A 19,406-nucleotide genomic window follows, 5' to 3' on the forward strand; every position below is an offset into this window, starting at 1 on the left:
CTATTTATGAGTTGTTAGATGTAAGACAATGACCTCCAGTTCCATCCATATTGCTGTCAAAGACATAATTTCATGCTTTTTTCTGACTAAATTATTTTTCATTGTGTATATACACCACATCCTCTTTATCCAATTATCCATTGCGAGACATTAAGTTAACTCTGTATCTTTGTTATTGTAAATAGTGCTGCAATAAACATATGGGTGCAGGCAGTTTTTGACACAATGATTTATTTTCTGGGGTACATATCATGGAGTGGGATTGCTGATTGAATGATAGATCTATTTTTAGTTGAGAAGGCTTTACAATTTTTTCCACATAGGTTGCACTAATTTACATTATCAATAACACTGTATAATTGTTTTTTCTTTGAATTCTCGTCAACATCTATAACTTTTTGACTTTATAGTAATAGGCATTCTGACTGGTGTAAATTGTGTCTCACTGTTGTTTTAATATTTATTTATCTGATGATTAGTGTTGTTCAGCTTTTTATTTTCATATGCTTTTTGGCCATTGGAATATCTTCTTCACAAAATGTCTGTTGATGTCTTTTGCCCACATTTTAATGGTGTAATTTATTAATTTCTTGTTGTTTCTGAGTTGTTTGTGTTCTTGTTAGATTCTAGATGTTAGTTCTTTATTGTACAGCAATGGGAAAAATCTAAAAATCAATTGGAAAAAAACTGTTAAAAGTATAAAAAATGAGGCAATCAAACAACACAATTTTGACCAATCATTGGCTCACCAATAAAATTAAGATATTAATTTTTAAAAATACAGAGAAAAATGAAGACACAGTATACCAAACCCTCTGGGATATAGCAAAAGCAGTACTAAGAGAGAAGCTTGTAGTTCTAAATGTCTACTAAAAAATAGAAATATTACAAACTAGCGGTCTATTGATCTACTCCAAGGAACTAGATAAATTAGAACAAACCAACCCCAGAGCTAGAAGAAGAAAATAAATAAAGATCATAGCAGAATTTAAAAAGATGGAAACAAAAAAGCAAAATATAAGGAATTAACAAAACAAAATGTGATTATTTTAAAAGATGAACACAATTGATAGAGCACTAACTAGGTCAACCAAAGAAAAAAGAATATTCAAATAAGCACAAGCAGAAATGATAAAGGTGGTATTACAACTGACTCCACAGAAATACAAAAGATTATCATACTGAATATCTCTATGCTCATAAACTAGAAAATCTAGAGGAAATCAATAAATTTCTGGAAGTATTCAACCACTCCCCCCCAAATATAACCAGGAAGAGATAGAAATCCTAAGTAGACCAATATGAGTAATAAGACTGAATTAGAAATTGAAAATCTCCCAACACTTTTGAACCAGATAAATTCACAGTCTAATTTTACTAGATGTGCCATTCTTACTGAAACTTTTCCAAAAGATTAAAGAGAAGAGATTCTTCCCCAGCCTGACCTACAAAAACTCGCGTCTCTTGATACCAAAATCACGCAAGGATACAACTACAACAACAAAAAGTTATAGGGAGATGTCCCTAATGAACGTAGATACAAAATAGTAAACAAAATGCTAGCTAACTGAAACCAACAGCACAATGAAAAGATAATACATCATGACCAATTGGGTTTTATTCTGTGGATGCCAAGATTGTCTAAAATAAACACATCGATAAATATGATTCGACATATAGTATAATTAGAAATAAAAAAAGCATAAGACCATCACCATCTCAATCAATGCAAAAAAGTCATTCAATAAAATTCAATATCCCTTCATGAAAAATCCCTTAACAGACTTAGCATCAAAGAAATCTACCTCAAAATAATAAAAGCCACATGCAACAGCCAACAAAAACTCTTAAGGAAATCAATAGAACTGGGATCATCTTAAATCTTGTAAAAACCTATGCAATTGATTTGTTCAATGTGCTAGACTTGGTAGTGAAGAAATGAATGACTTTAACTGGAAAAAACCCTCATAGAACAAAACAGCATCATACAGAATGAGAAAAAGTTGCAAGAATATTCCTGAAGAACGTGAACAAGAATGCACACTTTCACCACTCCTATTCGACATCTTACTGAAAGTCCTAACCAGAATAATCAGAAAAGAAAAAAGAAATGTACGTTTCAAGTTCCAAGCTAAGGAATCCAGGAGTGGAGTATCCAGAGACTCATTTTTTGTCTATGAATAACATCCAAACCCCTGGCCTATCCCTTGGAACACAGGATTTAGGGGTGATAGAGACTCTTCCTTTTGGATTAAATGGAAGTCGCTAGGTGGAGGGTGCTAAGCAAAAACTACTACATAAGCTGCATACTTTTGTCAAATGGTTGTAGTTTTCTTGTCCAGCCTGCTGTTCCTGAACCACCCTATATGAAAGCCCTCAATAAACTCTATGTCTTGTTCACTGATCTGGGTTTATTTCCTTAGCCTGTTGTACGTGATGCCAGTGCTACTGGAGTCAATATTGGTCTGGTATGACACCCAGTGAACCTGGAAAAAGGTTCAAAAAAAAATCTCCTGAGCACCCAGACAATGGCTAAAAAGAGGAGACCCCTGCAAAAACCCTGGGCAGGCTGCACATTTCTATGTGGGGCCCAACAGCTATCCATGATGGATGGGGCCCAGTGCGTGAGTATGGGGATCCTGCCAAACACCAAAAGTCCTGGAAGAACCGCTTCAGTGGGTGCATCTTACAAAGTGAAAGTCAGATGCCCAAGATGTTGCGTTTTCAGGTGGCTGGTTCCTCCTGACTCCACTCTGAGCAGCCACTGAGACAGAGCTCACCGTGTAGGCTACAGTGTGTCAGTCATAAGAAGAGCTACTCCTAGAAAAACATGCCAGACCAGCTCAGACTAATCAGAGACCTTTCTGTCCTGCCTGTGGAAGCTGAATGGAGATTTGGGGATCGCGGCTTGTTGAGGAGCACATTTGAAGGATTTGTGACCATACGCGAATTAGTTAGGGCTATGATGACTAAATTGTCATGGGACTCTAAGACCCAGTTCCCATGAAGAGCTCTACGGGGAGGAGGATGAAGATTGGGGTAAGTCCATGGGGGTCCCTGTCCTCTCTACACATCTGCTGGCTACCACCAAGGTAAAAATGGGCCAAATGTACCAGCAGAGACTAGCCCCCGAAGACGTTTCCCCACCTGAAATAAGGAAGCACACCACAATGTGAGATTCCACCACTGCAGAATTGCTGACACTTAGAAATGTACTCAGACAGAAGTAGAGAGAGTTGATCACAGGATGGCTTCTTCATCTGTGAGGCATGGGGGAGGAGGGCATTGTACTCCCAGAACTCAACATTAGTAAACTGACATCCATCACAAACTGCCTGGGCCTGAGGCAGCACCTCGATGGTGTCAGTGATGGAGATTGGACCATCCCCCTCCTTAGCTGGGGGGTTGCAGGCTGCGGGGGACCCTTGTGAAGTGAGGGATATGTCCGCTTTTTTACTGTGTTCTCACATTGCTAGAAATAAATACCTGAAACTGAGTAATTCATATAGGAAATAGGTTTAATTTACTCACGATTCTGCCAGCGGTATGGGAAGTCTGATGATAAAACTGTTCAGCTTCTGGAGAGGCCTCAGGAAATTTACAATGACAGTGAAAGGCAAAAGGGGAGCAGCCATTTTATATGGTGGGAGCAGAAGCAAAGAAAGAGTGAGGGTGGAGCTGGTACACACTGTTAAACAACCAAAGCTCATGCGAACTCATTTACTATCATAGCAAGGGGATGGTGCTAACCATTAATTATAAATCCACCTCCATGCTACAACCACCAGGCCCCACCTCAAAAATTAGGGAAGCAAAATCACACAAAGTTGTTATGACAGGCATGTCCCACATCGCCCTGGAGCTGTCTCAGGGGAGCAGTCTCCTCCAGTGTTTAGAGGCACAGGCACAGATAATAGGGCTAACTCTGGCCAGATGTGTGATATTGGACACACTGCACAACTGCTCTGTTCCATATGTAATTTATCTTATTTAAAATGTAATGTTGATACTTCAATGAAATATGTCTGCAAATATGTAAAAATGAAATAAGATAATGATAACTAAATGATTATCAAGGCGCAGTCACGTAATCTGAAGTTATATTTTCCTGAGAGATAGGATTACCACCCGTGTTTTCCAGGACACTGTCATCAGATCTGGACACTGCCTTCTCCTCAGGCGTCCCACCCCAGAGCTTGCTATACAGTAGGAGACATGTAAATAGGGCCCTTCCTCAGCTTATGAAAACCAGCCCAGCCCTGACCCTGCAACTCTGAGAAAGGAGACCAGACCTAGAATTCCCAGGTGTTTCTATTCGGTGATCAGCACTGAACACAGAGAACTTACCATGGCGTTTGGGCTGACATGGGTTTTCCTTATTGCTGTTTTAAAAGGTGATCTATAGATAACTAGGACATGTGAGCGGACATGAGAGTGAGAAACAGCGGATTTGTGTGGCAGTTTCTGACCAGGGTGTCTCTGTGTTTGCAGGTGTCCAGTGTGAGGTGCAGCTGGTGGAGTCTGGGGGAGGCTTGGCACAGCCTGGAGGGTCCCTGAGACTCTCCTGTGCAGCCTCTGGATTCACCTTCAGTGACTACTACATGGACTGGGTCCGCCAGGCTCCAGGGAAGGGGCTGGAGTGGGTTGGCCACTCAAACTTTGTTTTTAAACAAAACTAACAGTTACACGACAGAATACGCTGCGTCTGTGAAAGGCAGATTCACCATCTCAAGAGATGATTCAGAGAACACACTGTATCTGCAAATGAACAGCCTGAAAACCGAGGACACGGCCGTGTATTACTGTACTAGAGACACAGTGAGGGGAGGTCAGTGTGAGCCCAGACACAAACCCCCCTGCAGGGGCGCGCGGGGCCTCCAGGGGGCGCTCGGGACCCACTGAGGACGCGCAGGTCCCAGGAGCAGGTGCAGGGGGAGGTTTCCTTTCTCAGCTGCCGGAGGCAGGTTTGTGTTTTCAGAACTCTGGAGCCTCATAAGGTTGCGATATTTTATTACGGTTATTTATCAAGTTTTTTTTTATTGATATTTGTGTTTTAGTAATTTTTACAGTTATATGTAGGGGTATTTTTAAAAAAATACATAACTTCAAGAAAAAATTCTTCCTAATAATTTGCACTTATTCCTCTAGAGTTTAATTAACATCTGTTGATATCAGCAACCACATAGTTATGCGACATTAATTTACATCTATAGACATACGTAAAAATACACAAACCTTTGCATACATGTGTAGTCATTTTTATTTAACCTTATAATAAAATAATTCTGAAACATGTCCTAAAGAATTAAACTTGATGACGAACTAAATATAAATTAGAGTAATCCATAATGAAATGGGTCACTAGAGAGTTTCTGGCAAATGTGAATACCTTTGTACTGAACACCTAAGGCAGCGTGAAGAGCAAGTCCATCCCCTCAACGTGCATCTTTTTCGTGTCTGTGGTCAAATCCTGCATGGGGAAAGGTTTCGATTTCTGACACTATAGATCTATTTTTTTCCCTGTTTTGAGCTTTGTATAAATGGAATCAAACATTATAGACCTTTTCTTGGTAAGGGGCTACTTTGCTATTTTTTAGGTTAATTCATGCTATTTAATGTATGAAATTAGATCAACATAGTGTCGTTTACTCAATTAATGGGCTGACTGATATGAAACCTCAAAGTCTTCATGTGTATATGGAGAGAGAGAGAGAGAGGAAGGAGAGTGATTTTATATCTGAGACAGTCCATTAAGTAAATATATGACAATATATTGATCTATTTTGTTTGTTGATGGACTTTAAATTTGTTTCCAGTTTATGAATATTATAAGCAAAGCTGTTAAAGATACCTTAGTGTAAGTTTTTCTATGTTGTCTCACTTTTATTGAGAAAATATGAAGTATGTATTTCTTTGAGTAAGTTTAATTTTTTTCAGTTTTATTGAGGTAGAAATAAAGTATTTTTAAAAAATGTACAGGTTAAGTTGCACCACTTGATGTTTTGGTATTGTATTAGTCCATTCTCACAGTGCTGTAAAGAAGTGCCTGAAACTGAGTAATTTGGTAAAAAAAAAAAAAAGAAAAGAAAAAAAGATGTTCAGTTGGCTCACGGTTCTGCAAGCTTTACAGGAAGTGCAGTGGCTTCTCCTTGTGGGGAGACTCGGGAAAGTTAGAATCATGGCAGAAGACGAAGGGGAGCAGGCACATCACATGGCCAGAGCAGGAACTACAGGAAGCAAGGAAGGTCTACACACTGTTAGACAACCAGGTCTCCTGAGAACCCACGCACTGTCATGAGAACAGCACCAGGAGTCAGTGCTGAACCATTAATGAAAGGCCCACGCCATAACCCAGTCACCTCCCACCAGGTCCCACCTTCTCAATTGAAGATTATAACACAACGTGAGATTTGGGCCAGGACACAGACCCAAACCATATCAGATACACATTGTGAAATGCCCATCATGGTCAAGGTAACTTGTATATCCATCTTCTCACAGAGCTACTATTTTTTTGTTTGTTTTGTAAGATGGAGTTAGGCTCTTGTGGTCCTGGATGGAGTGCAGTGGCGTGAGTGCTGGAGAAGGTGGGAGTCTGATGGAGCTTCCCAACTACGTTGTGGTCCAAGCTAATTCCATCAAGGCCATTGGTTCCTCCCAGAGCATAGCTGTCCATCAGGAATCTCCCATGTGCCCAGCAGCAGCCACACCTTCGCATCTTCACTGAGCACAGTCATTGTTTGGGAGGAGCTCCAGAATGTGTCTCTTTGTCAAAACCTGGGTGATGATGTCAGAGAGCTGTGCTGGGTGCCTGGTCCAGGTGCTCCCTGATGTTGGTGGTATCAGAGGTGTGTTCTTAGGGTGGAAACACTGTTTATGGAAATGAACATAAGAAACATGATTTTCCTTGGTTCTCTTAGATGACATGGAGAAGAAAGCAGGTGGCCTGCAAACAATTGTAATTTCCTACTTTACCCCAAGTTCATTGTTTCTTGTAAACTTTGCTTTCTGTTCAAGTATAAATATATTGTTTAGAGTAAGTTTGCTTCTTTCCACACACTAACCATCACGTTCCCCAGATAAAGAGCACGTTGTCTTCACTCTGAGTCTGAGGGAGGAGCTGTTCCTGTACAACCAAGGGCCTGCAGAGACCCCCGTGTGCAGCTGTGCAGAGTCAGATGTTTCCCCATGTGAGGTGACCTCCACTGCCCGTGATTGCTGCTCAGGTCTAATTGTGGATTCAGGATTATGACACGCTTTAGGCTATCACAGGACAATCTGATTCTGAAAATCAGCATTATCATAGATAGAGGTAATAATCCAAAGCCCATTCTTCTGACAGCAGATTATCTTTCCTATTTGGTTGAAAGTTTGAAGAAAAAATGTGACCAAATATTTGTCTAATTCTAACCTCAGAATCTACTATTTGCTCAAGGGGACCCCAAATTGGAAAAAGTGAGTTCCTCCTTCTCATCCACACGGGGAGTTCCTCGATCTCATCCACACAGGGAGCTCCCCATTCTTACGAAAAAGTGAATATCTGTGAATTCCAACATGCTGTTCAGAACCTGTGCATGCCGACAACTATGATTCCCGGTGCACTCCTGGCCTGGTGAAGCCCTCACAGACCCTCTCCCTCACCTGTGCTGTGTCTGCATTCTCCATCACAACCAGTGCTTCCTGCTGGAGCTGGATCCATCAGCCCCCCAGGGAAGGGACTGGAGTGAATCAGGTGCACAGGTCATGAGGGAGTGCACAATCCAACCCACTCCTCAAGAGTCCAGTCACCATCTCCAGATCCACATCCAAAAAACAGTTTTTCCTACAGCTGAGCTCCCTGAGCAACGTGTACACAACCATGGATTTTTACACAAAAGACACAGCGAGGGGACGTCATTGTGAGCCCAGACAAACCTCCCTGCAGGGCAGCTTAGGAATGGCAGGAGGCTCTCAGGACATTAAGGGGCACTCAGGACACACATCAAGGCAGATGCAATCAGGGGAAAAGGTGCTGGAGATGGGGTTTGGCATCAACATCATATTTCACCACTGGACACCTGCCACTGTGTTTGTTCTCATGTACATGGTTCCTTGTATTATTAGGAAATGACATTTATAGAAATATATAACCATATGTAGGTGCATCGAGACGTCCTCTCCATCTTATGCGGACCTTTTCCATGAAGACCCTGAGTCCCTGTATTTATTCGATCACCTCATAAATCATGGTCAATTGTGTAGGATCTCTTTCTCTTCTTTCTCTCTTCTTCCCTCCTTCTCTCTCACTCACGAACTCACTCACATACACAGAATTGTATAACTTCAATTACCTGATGTGTTGAAGACAATTGATTAAACTGCAGCTTTTCCAGTTTAGCTGCTGTTCATATTGTTGTAAGAATAAGAACGTTGTGTTTCTCAGCTGTGTACTTCTCTAAGATGATTGCAGCTTTTTAAATAATACTCAGATACTGAAAGCAATCCAAATATCAATCAGAAGCTGAATCAGTAAACAAATTGTGGTAAATTCATTCACTGGAAAAACATCCACTGTCACAATCAGGTACTGCTGGATACGCTCAACAGCAAGGGTGAATTCACAAGTAGATATGATGAATAAAAAAGGACAAAAAAATACAAGTGCATACATACGATTCCATTTTTATAAATTATATGAAATGAAAACTAAAGTTACATAAAGAAAACCAGTAATTGACTCTGGATGTGGTGTGAGAAGGGAAGGTGTAGGAAGCAGGAGTTATAGGAAAACCAAAGGATATTTTGAGGGTAGTTGAGTATTTTCTATGTTGAGAAAGGTAACGGTTATGTCACTGTCTGTCAAATGGTGCACATTGTGGGAGGGCTACTATTTGCTGATTTTGCCTCATTAAAATATTACAAATTTAAACACTTATAATTTGGTAGAAAATGAGTTAGACAGAGATGAATAAAATATATGAGAAATAAAAAAATAAAATCACCAGAACAATGGCACAAGGACTTCACTCATAAACCTCAAGAAATTTTAAATTTCTCAGCCCAGAATTAAAGATTGAATTAAATATATACAAAAAATCAAAGACTCCTGAATATATGCATGAATAAACCCTAAGTCTACCTATATTTTTACGGAAACACTAGAATACAAGAAAATAATGTCATGATTTCATTACATAATGGGAGTTAATCAAACCACACCAGGAATGTCCAGCTGTGTCCTGGAGTTGGTTCAGGGAACAGGTGTGTCCTGCGGTTAGGAGCCGTGACACCAAGCTCACAGCTTTTGTTCTAGTTGACACCATGAAAAGACCAGGAGATCACAACTAAAATGCCGTGTGGACGTCACATCTGTGGGTGCCGCACACTCCCCCATGTGCATATGGAAAGGTTAATTACCTCTGGAGGTGTCTGCCGAGAGTAGTGCTGGTCTCTCAGGAATGTCCAAAATGGCTCAATGGAACAGGAAAGGAGACTGGCTCAGGGATCCTATAGTGGTTTGGTGGTGGAGGCAGAGTGAGGGTTCTCACTCACAGAAAGGAGTTTGTGGGGTTTGAACCTCCAAATGGCATCAAATGAGGGAGTTCCGGTGATTCCCAACTAGATTCATCTTATATTGGAAAGAAGGGCGATGATGAAGGAATAAGCATTAAGTTATCAGTAACAAAAGAATAGTCTGATGACTTATTCTATGTAGCAATTATAAAAATCATTAATAAAAAAATCAGTGTCCAATATGAGTGGACAATAACCAGGTCTACAAAAAAATGAGAAGACTGATTATAAGAATAAGCAACTAATAATGAAAAGGAGGAGGAAAACGAGGAGAAAGGGGTGAAAGGTACAGGCAGGGGATTAGACAAGGGTCCTGTTCCAATGTCTCGTGTGGAGACCTTTCACTATGCAAAATCACCCGCTTTTTCCGAACGTCTTAGGTGAGTTGTCTGCTCTAAAACATCAGAAGCATCAGAGGAATCCTGAGGCTACTCAGTTTAGTATCTTCTATTTGAGGTGCCTTACAATCATGTAAAATTCTTAGTTATTATTATTATAGTTAGATACAGGGTCTCACTCTGTCACACAGGTACAATCATGTAAAATTCTTAGTTATTATTATTATAGTTAGATACAGGGTCTCACTCTGTCACACAGGCTGGAGTGCACTGGCACAATCAGCTCACTGTAACCTTGAAGTTCTGGCTCACACAATCCTCCGGCCTCAGCCTCCTGAGTATCCAGGACTAGAGGGGTGCACAACCAAACGCAGCTGATTTTTTAAAAAGTTCTTTCATAGAAATGGGATCTCTCTATGTTGCCCAGGCTGATCTCAAACACCTGGTTTCATGTGATATTCCTGGTTTTGCTTCTCAAAGTGGTGGAATTACAGGCATGAGCCACCACATCTGGTCTGAATGGATCCTTTAGTTGCAAAATATCAACCCAATAATTGACTCCCTGAATTTTTTTCTGCTGTATTTTGGTTAATAGTGCCTGATATGATTTATGCCAAAATGTTTCAACAGCACAATATTTTTTCTGATGTTTGTTCCAATAGACATAATATCATGGTAGAAGATCACAAAATACTGTGAAAAGATGACATAAAAAGTCAACTTTAAACTTTTGGTGTATGGAGTAAGTATAATACAAAAATTATTTTCAATGTTGTGTAACACATGTATGCAATAGGACAAAGGTGAGCAATGAGGGTAAAATTTCTAAATGTTTGAATCTTCCAGCTCCCAAGTCATAGGGCAGTAACTGATGTGTCCTGATATGCCATATGCTAGTGGGATAACTCTTGGCCAAGAGAGTTTCCATATTTTATTAATTTTTAAATATTTTTTATTTAAACTTGCCATTTTTCAACATATCCAGAATATTGTGAGTGGGATTGATTCTGTATGAGATGAACAGTGGCAATGCCCTCCACGTTTAGATAATATTATGCACCAGGTTAAGACTGTGTTTGGAGAAATGATGCACCATAACATTATTCTAGTTTCCATGCTAGATTTTTGTTTTTCTCTTTGTTTGCATTTGGTTTCAAATTTATATATCAGGTCTCTAGAATGTAGGAATTTATTTAAAAGTGTATTTTCTTGTTGTCCATTTTGATGGGGCTTCCAGAAGATTTAAAAACCTCTGCTTGCAGCACAGTTTAAAATTCTGCATTACAGTAAAACATCTGTATTTAATCCTGTCCTTTGGTTAATTAACAAGCTCTAAGTGCAATAACTTCTGCCTTCTGGGCAGACTCCTCTACATCAGGTAGAGGAATAGATCCCAAATGGAAGTTTGTACTTGTAATACAAATTATTGGTTTAATAACCATCACACCTATTATTTAGGTGTTACTCATCAAGAAATAATGCTAAATCAAAGGTCGCAATGGGCGTATTACCTAAGGGATATACAAAAGATTTTGCTAACTAATATAAAATAGACGTGAACACTCTCTTAGTATACAGCCATGTCTCCTGTCTACCACATCATTAACCACACGGTAACTGACTTCACTTGGGACTTGTTCTAATTTTGAAATTAGTTACTTATGTATCCCAAAGCCTCTAGATTATTATGTGTGCCTATTTTAGCAGAGAGTGAAGAAAGACAACCTAGGCTGATTAAACAATGAGGAAAATCACAACCTGATGAAACAGGAAGCCTGGAAGTGAGCGGCTCCAGGACGGAATAATTTGACAGTTCATCTTCCCGGGCAGTTTCTTTTCTCAATTTTCCACACTGATGCATCCAGAAAGTCAGCTTCACCCCCAGGGGACTCCTGTCATACAGTGACATGGGGATAACATTCCCAAGGGTCACACACACGTATTATAGATTGTCTGGAAGTGGAGAAGAGACTTTTTTGCGATTCTCCTCTGAAGGACCAGGAACACCTCAACAGAGCATCTCTTCTGCCTCCATGACTAGAACTGCACCATGTGCCACATGGACCCTCATCCCTGATGGGGATAGTACGATGCCATTGATGAGACCAACTATTTTATCACATAAATTACTAAAGACTGATATAAAGTTTTCAAAAGCGAATGGAAGTCTGTCCTACTATGTCCACCAGAGACTACAGATCCTCCAATGATACCTTCCTTGTCTTTTCTGCTTGACTTTGTCTCTTCACCTTGTTTCATCCTCCAGAGAATCTCTTTCAGCTCCCTCAGGTGCACTCAAGTGTTTTATTTACTGACAATTTCTCAATTGGTGAAAGACATTAGACTAAAGGGTCCATATTCCTAGGAAGGCATCGTGACCCCGGGTCTGCGTGTGACCTTGCGAGTGTTCCTGACCCTCCTCCAGATGAGATGCTGGTCTGTGTGTTCTTGCCCTTCCCCGTGGGTAGAGTCCTCCTGTTTTCCCCAGGTGCTCCCTCCCACAGCTCCAGTGTTCTCCATCAGAGTCATCACCTTGCAGATCTGCTGCCCTGCCCTGCAGACTAAGGCTCTGATTCCATAAGAAAGACAGGGGAGCTGCTTCTCAATAGATCTTGGTGTTACCATCTCAATTCCTGAGACGCTGAACAAGTGCACCTAGGAATCTGGTTTCAGTGACTTGCCCCTGCAGGGTAAATTCTTAGTTCTGTAATGGGAATAAGGGAGTTGGGCTGAACACATTTCAGAAGTGTGGGCTCTTGCTCTCTCCCTGACAGACACTTCAGGGAAGGAAGATTCGTGACTCTCCCCTTTCTTGGGCAAAGGGATTTAAGAGGATAGGATAGCTCTTCAGGATGTGGTCCCTTAAAATTTCACACTATAACATGCTCACCGCACACAGTTTCAAACAATCCAATATATATTTGTATTTTATCTTCCATTTCATATTCCAGACTCTGCCTTAGCTAATTTCAAACCCTGGCTTTGTTACTCTCTACAAGAACTTGCTTCTCCCAAAACTCCAGATTTGTTGTTTGTTTTGAAACTTTAAATATCAAAAGTATTAAAGAAAATTTGCAAAATTCCATCTTCTGTATTTATCCGTTATTGTTGATGCAGTTGTAAAAATCAGAAAAAATACATTCCTTTTCTATGTACGTTTCCAAGCTCTATAGCAGATCTTTAGTAAGACCTAGAATAATAAAAAAATCAAATATTGTTCAGCTGCTTAACAGAAAAACAAATTATGATAAATTTGTCTGTTAGAATACTACCCAATATTTACAATTTTAAAAGTTTGCTATGCCCAACTACAAGGTGAAATACCTAATCACTTAAGGTAGGCCAAACAAATAAGAATATATGCCATGTTATTTCATTTTTATACATTCTGATAAATTAAAATGACTTGGCAGCAATGTAAAGATCAGTAGTTGCCAAGGAAATGGTAGAAGGAAGAAAGGGAAAAGGAGGAAGAATATAGAAGAGGAAAAGGAAATGCTGAGAATTCTCTTGTCCACCTTGATAATGATGACGGTTACCTCATGTTTATCAATTGTACACTTTAAATATATGAAAGTTTATTGAATGTAAACTAAACTTATAAAATGTATCACAAGCAAACAACTGGAAACTTAGACAAGAAAGGAGTGATAGAAAGACAGAAAAAATGTATGTTAAATTTCAAAAATACTTAGAAATGTATCTGCCTAACCCTAGTTCTCACCGTATTTTTAGGTGAATGCTAGAATGCAGCACAATCACACATGTTCTCACTACAGAAAGTGGGTTCCACAACCACACTAGGCACCCCCAGCTCTGTCCTGGAGCTGGTTCAGGGAGTAAGTGGGGCACAGGCGCAGGTACCGGGGCTTACTCATCCCAGACATGAGCTTTTAGACACATACAGAGCACCTTTTCCATGTGTGGTTTACTTCCACATCTGTAAGTGGAGAAACCATTGGCTGTGACAAAACATAATTTACACAAGTATGTACAAATAAAATAGGGTGATCAGTTCAAAGTGTTTATCACAGCTTAATTTTATAAGACAACATAGTTTCCAAATACCATCATAGTCACCAAACCTCTGCAAGGCACAGTCATCCTATCTTGGCCCGTCCTCTCCTCAGGCGTCCCACCCCCCACCCCAGTGCTTCCTATATAGTAGGAGACATGCAAATACCGTCCTCCCTCTGCTGATAAATCCAGCCCAGCCCTGACCCTGCAGCTCTGGGAGAGGAACCCTAGCCTAGGATTCCCAGGAGTTTCCACTTGGTGACCAGCACTGAACACAGACGACCAGCCATGGAGTTCGGGCTGAGCTGGGTTTTCCTTGTTGCTATTTTAAAAGGTAATTCACGGTGTACTAGAGATACTGAGTGTGAGGGGACATGAGTGAGAGAAACAGTGGATATGTGTGGCTGTTTCTAATGCACGATGTCTTTGTGTTTGCAGGTGTGCAGTGTGAGGTGCAGCTGGTGGAGTCTGGGGGAGGCTTGGTCCAGCCTGGCGGGTCCCTGAGAGTCTCCTGTGCAGCCTCTGGATTCACCTTCAGTGACCACTACATGGGCTGGGTCCGCCAGACTCCAGGAAAGGGGCTGGAGTGGGTAGATTTAATTAGAAACAAAGCTAACGGTGGCACAACAGAATAGTCCGCATCTGTGAAAGGCAGATGCACCATCTCAAGAGATGATTCCAAAAGCATCGCCAGTCTGCAAATGAGCAGCCTGAAAACCGAGGACACGGCCGTGTATTACTGTACTAGAGACACAGTGAGGGGAGGTCAGTGTGAGCCCAGACACAAACCCCCCTGCAGGGGCGCGCGGGGCCACCAGGGGGCGCTCGGGACCCACTGAGGACGGGACAGGTCCCAGGAGCAGGTGCAGGGGGAGGTTTCCTTTGTCATCAGCTGGAAAAGTCAGGTTTGTGTTTGCAGAACTCTGGAGCATTCTAGGCTGTAACATTTTATTACTTGTGTTTATTATGAATTTATTATTGTTAGTATTTAAATTTTAGTAATTTAAAAATTATATATATATGTATACACTTTAATGAAATAAACATTCCTAATTATTTGCACCGATTCTTCCAGAGTTTTATTAACATTTGTTGACATCAGCAGCTACAAAGCTATAGGGACATAAATTTATAACCATAGAAAGATGTATAGTCCAGGCGTGGTGGCTCACGCGTGTAATCCCAGCACCTTGGAAACCCTAGGGGGACGGATCACTTGAGGCCAGGAGTTCGAGACCAGCCTGGGCAACATAGTTAAACTCCGTCTCTACTAAAAATGCAAAACTTATCTGGGCGTATTGGCGCGCGCCTTTAATCCCAGCTACTCGGTAGGCTGAAGCAGGGGAATCACTTGAACACAGAAGGCAGAGATTGCAGTGAGCTAAAATGGCACCACTGCACTCCAGCCTGGGCGACAGAGCAAGATTGGATCTCAAAAAAATAAAAAAGAAAGAAAGAAAGAAAAATGTATAAATACACAGACATATGCATATATGTGTAGGAATTCATAATAAACATTACAATAAATTAATTCTAAAAATATGTCCTAAAGAATCAAACTTAGTGATGAGTTAATGTGAATTATTTGAGTATTTCATAATTGGTTTTGGTTGTTTTTAATTATTTACATCAATTAATTTATATTTGTTCATTTAACTACTGTTAAATAATGGTCATTTCAAATGTGGTTGTCACAATAAATGATAAGAATTTGAAGTGATAAATGATAATTATCTTAATCATTTCTTAATTATCTTAGTTATTCCATATTGTATTCACAAATCATAACATTGCTTATTACCTGGTAAATATAAACAACCATAATTTGTGAATTTAAAATTTTTTATTTTAATTTTTAAAATTTATCCCAGATCATTATCTTTTTCTTCAGTTCCAGATCTCATTTGATCGTCTCGAAGGACCATCCGCACCCCTGTCTCCTGAAGACTTCTGGGAGTGGCTGCAGGATGGGCAGAAGCGGACACCTCATGTGAGTCCATATGACCTGGAGCCTCCCTCTCCTCGGGTTAGGCCATCTCCTCAGGATCACAGGCTAGTACTGGAGGTAAAACCTCTAAATGTATTTTTTCCAGCTACCAAGTCATAGGACAATAACGGAAGCATCCTTGGGGCAGAGGACCATAATGCCACAGTGCTAGTAGGAGTACATTTGTCCAAGGGAGTTCCAGGGTTTATTAAAATTATGATAATTTTAATGTAAGAATATCATTCTTCTAAACTTATGTGGAAGATTATGGGAGGTTACAACAATGCCATGCTTTAGTATCAGCCATGCATCACAGAATCACTTTATAATAGTTCCTTTCATGGGTGTACTTCACTCAATTCATGCAAAACCTGGCAGGTTAGAGGCTAAAACTACAAAATACAAAAGTTTTTAACCATCTGAAAGGGCTGTAGCCTTTTCTCAAGGAATTATTTCAAGACATGGAGAACAGATAGATGATAAATAAAATACATTCACATCCCCGTAAGGAAAGTTTACCTAAATGTGTCCAAAGGGCCCTGCGGCTTGGTTTCCGTCTAGGTCCCAATGTTAGGGTTCTTCCAGGATTTTGTGGCTAGCTGGGTCACACCTCGTCAAGAATTAACCTCTGCTATTCCCTCAATTTGTTTATTTAATCTGATAACCAGTTTGTCTATAAACTGTAGAGTTGAAATGCAACAAATATGCATTTGAAATAATCTGGCACAAATTATCTAAACAAAGTTGATAATGATGTTTTCTCATTCATTTGTATTTAAGATCAGAGGCTAAGCCTTGATATTTTTGATAACATCTGTGGCTCTCTCAGCAGTTTTCTCTTCTGAGGATATGATATGGTGTGGCAGTTTTCTTAGCTTCAGTGTTACCTCTTTTTGCGTTGACTTCCACCTTTATACTTGCCCGGAATCTGGGATATAGGAGTGCCTCTAAGAGTTCCCTAACGTGTCCATTTTGCCGGGTTTTCCAGAACATATTAAGAAATAAAGCGTATTCAATTAAGGAAAGAAGAAGTCAAATTGTAGCTGTTTGCAGATGACATGATTGTATAGTTAGAAAACACCATCGTGTCAGCCCAAAATCTCCTTAAGCTGATAAGCAACTTCAGCAAAGTCTCAGGATACAAAATCATTGTGCAAAAATCACAAGCATTCCTATACACCAATAACAGACAAACAGAGAGCAAATCATGAGTGAACTCCCATTCACAATAGCTTAAAATAGAATAAAATACCTAGGAATTGAACTTACAAGGGATGTGAAGGACCTCTTCAAGGAGAACTACAAACCACTGCTCAATGAAATAAAAGAGGACACAAACAAATGGAAGAACATTCCATGCTCATGGATAGGAAGAATAAATATTGTGAAAATGGCCATACTGCCCAAGGTAATTTATAGATTCAATGCCATCCCCATCAAGCTACCAATGATTTTCTTCACAAAATTGGAAAAAAAAAACTACTTTAAAGTTCATATGGAACCAAAAAGGAGCCCGTATTGCCAAGACAATCCTAAGCCAAAAGAACAAAGCTGGAGGCATCATGCTACCTGACTTCAAACTATACTACAAGACTACAGTAACCAAAACAGCATGGTACTGGTACTAAAACAGAGATATAGACCAATGGAACAGAACAGAGCCCTCAGAAATAATATCACACATCTACAGCCATCTGATCTTTGACAAACTTGACGAAAACAAGAAATGGGGAAAGGATTCCCTATTTAATAAATGGTGCTGGGAAAACTGGCTCACCATATGTAGAAAGCTGAAACTGGATGCCTTCCTTACACCTTATACAAAAATTAATTCAAGATGGATTAAAGACTTAAATGTTAGACCTAAAACCATAAAAACCCTAGAAGAAAACCTAGGGAATACCATTCAGGACATAGGCATGGGCAAGGACTTCATGACTAAAATGCTAAAAGCAATGGCAACAAAAGCCAAAAGTGACAAATGGGATCTAATTAAACTAAAGAGTTTCTGCACCGCAAAAGAAACTACCATCAGATTGAACAGGCAACTTACAGAATGGGAGAAAATTTTTACAATCTACCCATCTGACAAAGGGCTAAGATTGAGAATCTACAAAGAACTTCAATTTACAAGAAAAAATCAAACAACCCCATCAAAAAGTGGGCAAAGGGTATGAACATATGAACAGACACTTCTCAAAAGAAGACATTTATGCAGCCAACATACACATGAAAAAATGCTCATTATCACTGGCAATCAGAGAAATGCTAATCAAAACCACAATGAGATACCATCTCACACCAGTTAGAATGGTGATCATTAAAAAGTCAGGAAACAACAGGTGCTGGAGAGGATGTGGAGAAATAGGAATGCTTTTACATTGTTGATGGGACTGTAAACTAGTTCAGCCATTGTGGAAGAGAGTGTGGTGATTCCTCAAGGGTCTAGAACTAGAAATATCAATTGACCCAGTCATCCTATTACTGGGCATATATACCCAAAGAATGATAAATCATGCTGCTATAAAGACACATGCACACGTATGTTTATTGCGGCACTATTCACAATAGCAAAGACTTGGAACCAACCCAAATGTCCATCAAGACAGACTGGATTAAGAAAATGTGGCACATATACACCATGGAATACTATGCAGCCATAAAAAGGATGAGTTCATGTCCTTTGTAGGGACATGGATAAAGCAAGAAACCATCATTCTGAGCATGCTATCGCAAGGACAGAAAACCAAACACCGCATGTTCTCACTCATAGTTGGGAATTGAACAATGAGAACACTTGGACACAGGGTGAGGAACATCACACACCGGGGCCTGTCGTGGGGTGGGGGAGGGGGGAGGGATAGTATTAGGAGATATACCTAATGTAAATGACGAGTTAATGGGTGCAGAACACCCACATGGCACATGTATACATATGTAACAAACCTGCACGTTGTGTACATGTACCCTGGAACTTAAAGTATAATTTAAAAAAAGATGTCATATTCAACTGACAATTGTAAAATTGGTTGAAGGCAATAGAATAAAGGGATATTTTCTGACCTGTCATGGGTCCATATTGTGATCCTGAGTCTGGGTGTCAGCTTTCCAGTGTTTCTGAACTTCCTCCAGATGAGATGTCCGTCTGTGTGTTCTTGCTCTTTTCCCTGGGGAGAGTCCTCTTGTTTTCCCCAGTTGTTCCCTCCCACAGCTCCAATGTTCTATTATGGTGTTATCACCTTCCAGATTTGCTGAACTGACCTGGAGATTAAGGCTCTGATTCAGTAAGAAAGGGGGAGGTAGTTCTCAATGGAACTTAGGTGAAGACCTCTTTTCCCATCTCAGTTCCTAAGGGATTGCCCGAGCGCCCCTAAGATACTGGTTTTGGTGGCTTGCCCCTGCAGAGTAATTTCTTAGTTCTGCAAAGGGGATAAAGGAGGTGGGTCCAAATGCATTTCAGAGTGTGGGTTCTTTTTTCTCTCTCAGACAGACACATTGGCAGAGAAAGATTT

At 40.2% G+C, this 19,406-nt stretch overlaps 2 pseudogenes and 1 gene segment (V, D, J or C); 2 read left to right on the forward strand and 1 right to left on the reverse strand.

The window, feature by feature from the left end:
• The window catches only part of LOC101006990, a 106,727-nt pseudogene that overhangs the window by 55,123 nt on the left and 32,198 nt on the right, over nucleotides 1–19,406 (reverse strand). The gene's annotated exons all lie outside the window — the stretch shown is intronic.
• On the forward strand, nucleotides 4,292–4,926 carry LOC103881281. The segment is given in 2 exon segments: nucleotides 4,292–4,394; nucleotides 4,492–4,926. Coding segments are annotated over 2 exon segments (457 nt in total).
• Nucleotides 14,044–16,255, forward strand: LOC101021395 (annotated as a pseudogene). The gene is made up of 3 exons (XR_004185367.1): nucleotides 14,044–14,241; nucleotides 14,346–14,672; nucleotides 15,799–16,255. The product of XR_004185367.1 is annotated as an immunoglobulin heavy variable 3-49-like (transcript).

Source organism: Papio anubis, chromosome 7 (assembly GCF_008728515.1).
Source record: "Papio anubis isolate 15944 chromosome 7, Panubis1.0, whole genome shotgun sequence".
NCBI lineage: Eukaryota > Metazoa > Chordata > Mammalia > Primates > Cercopithecidae > Papio > Papio anubis.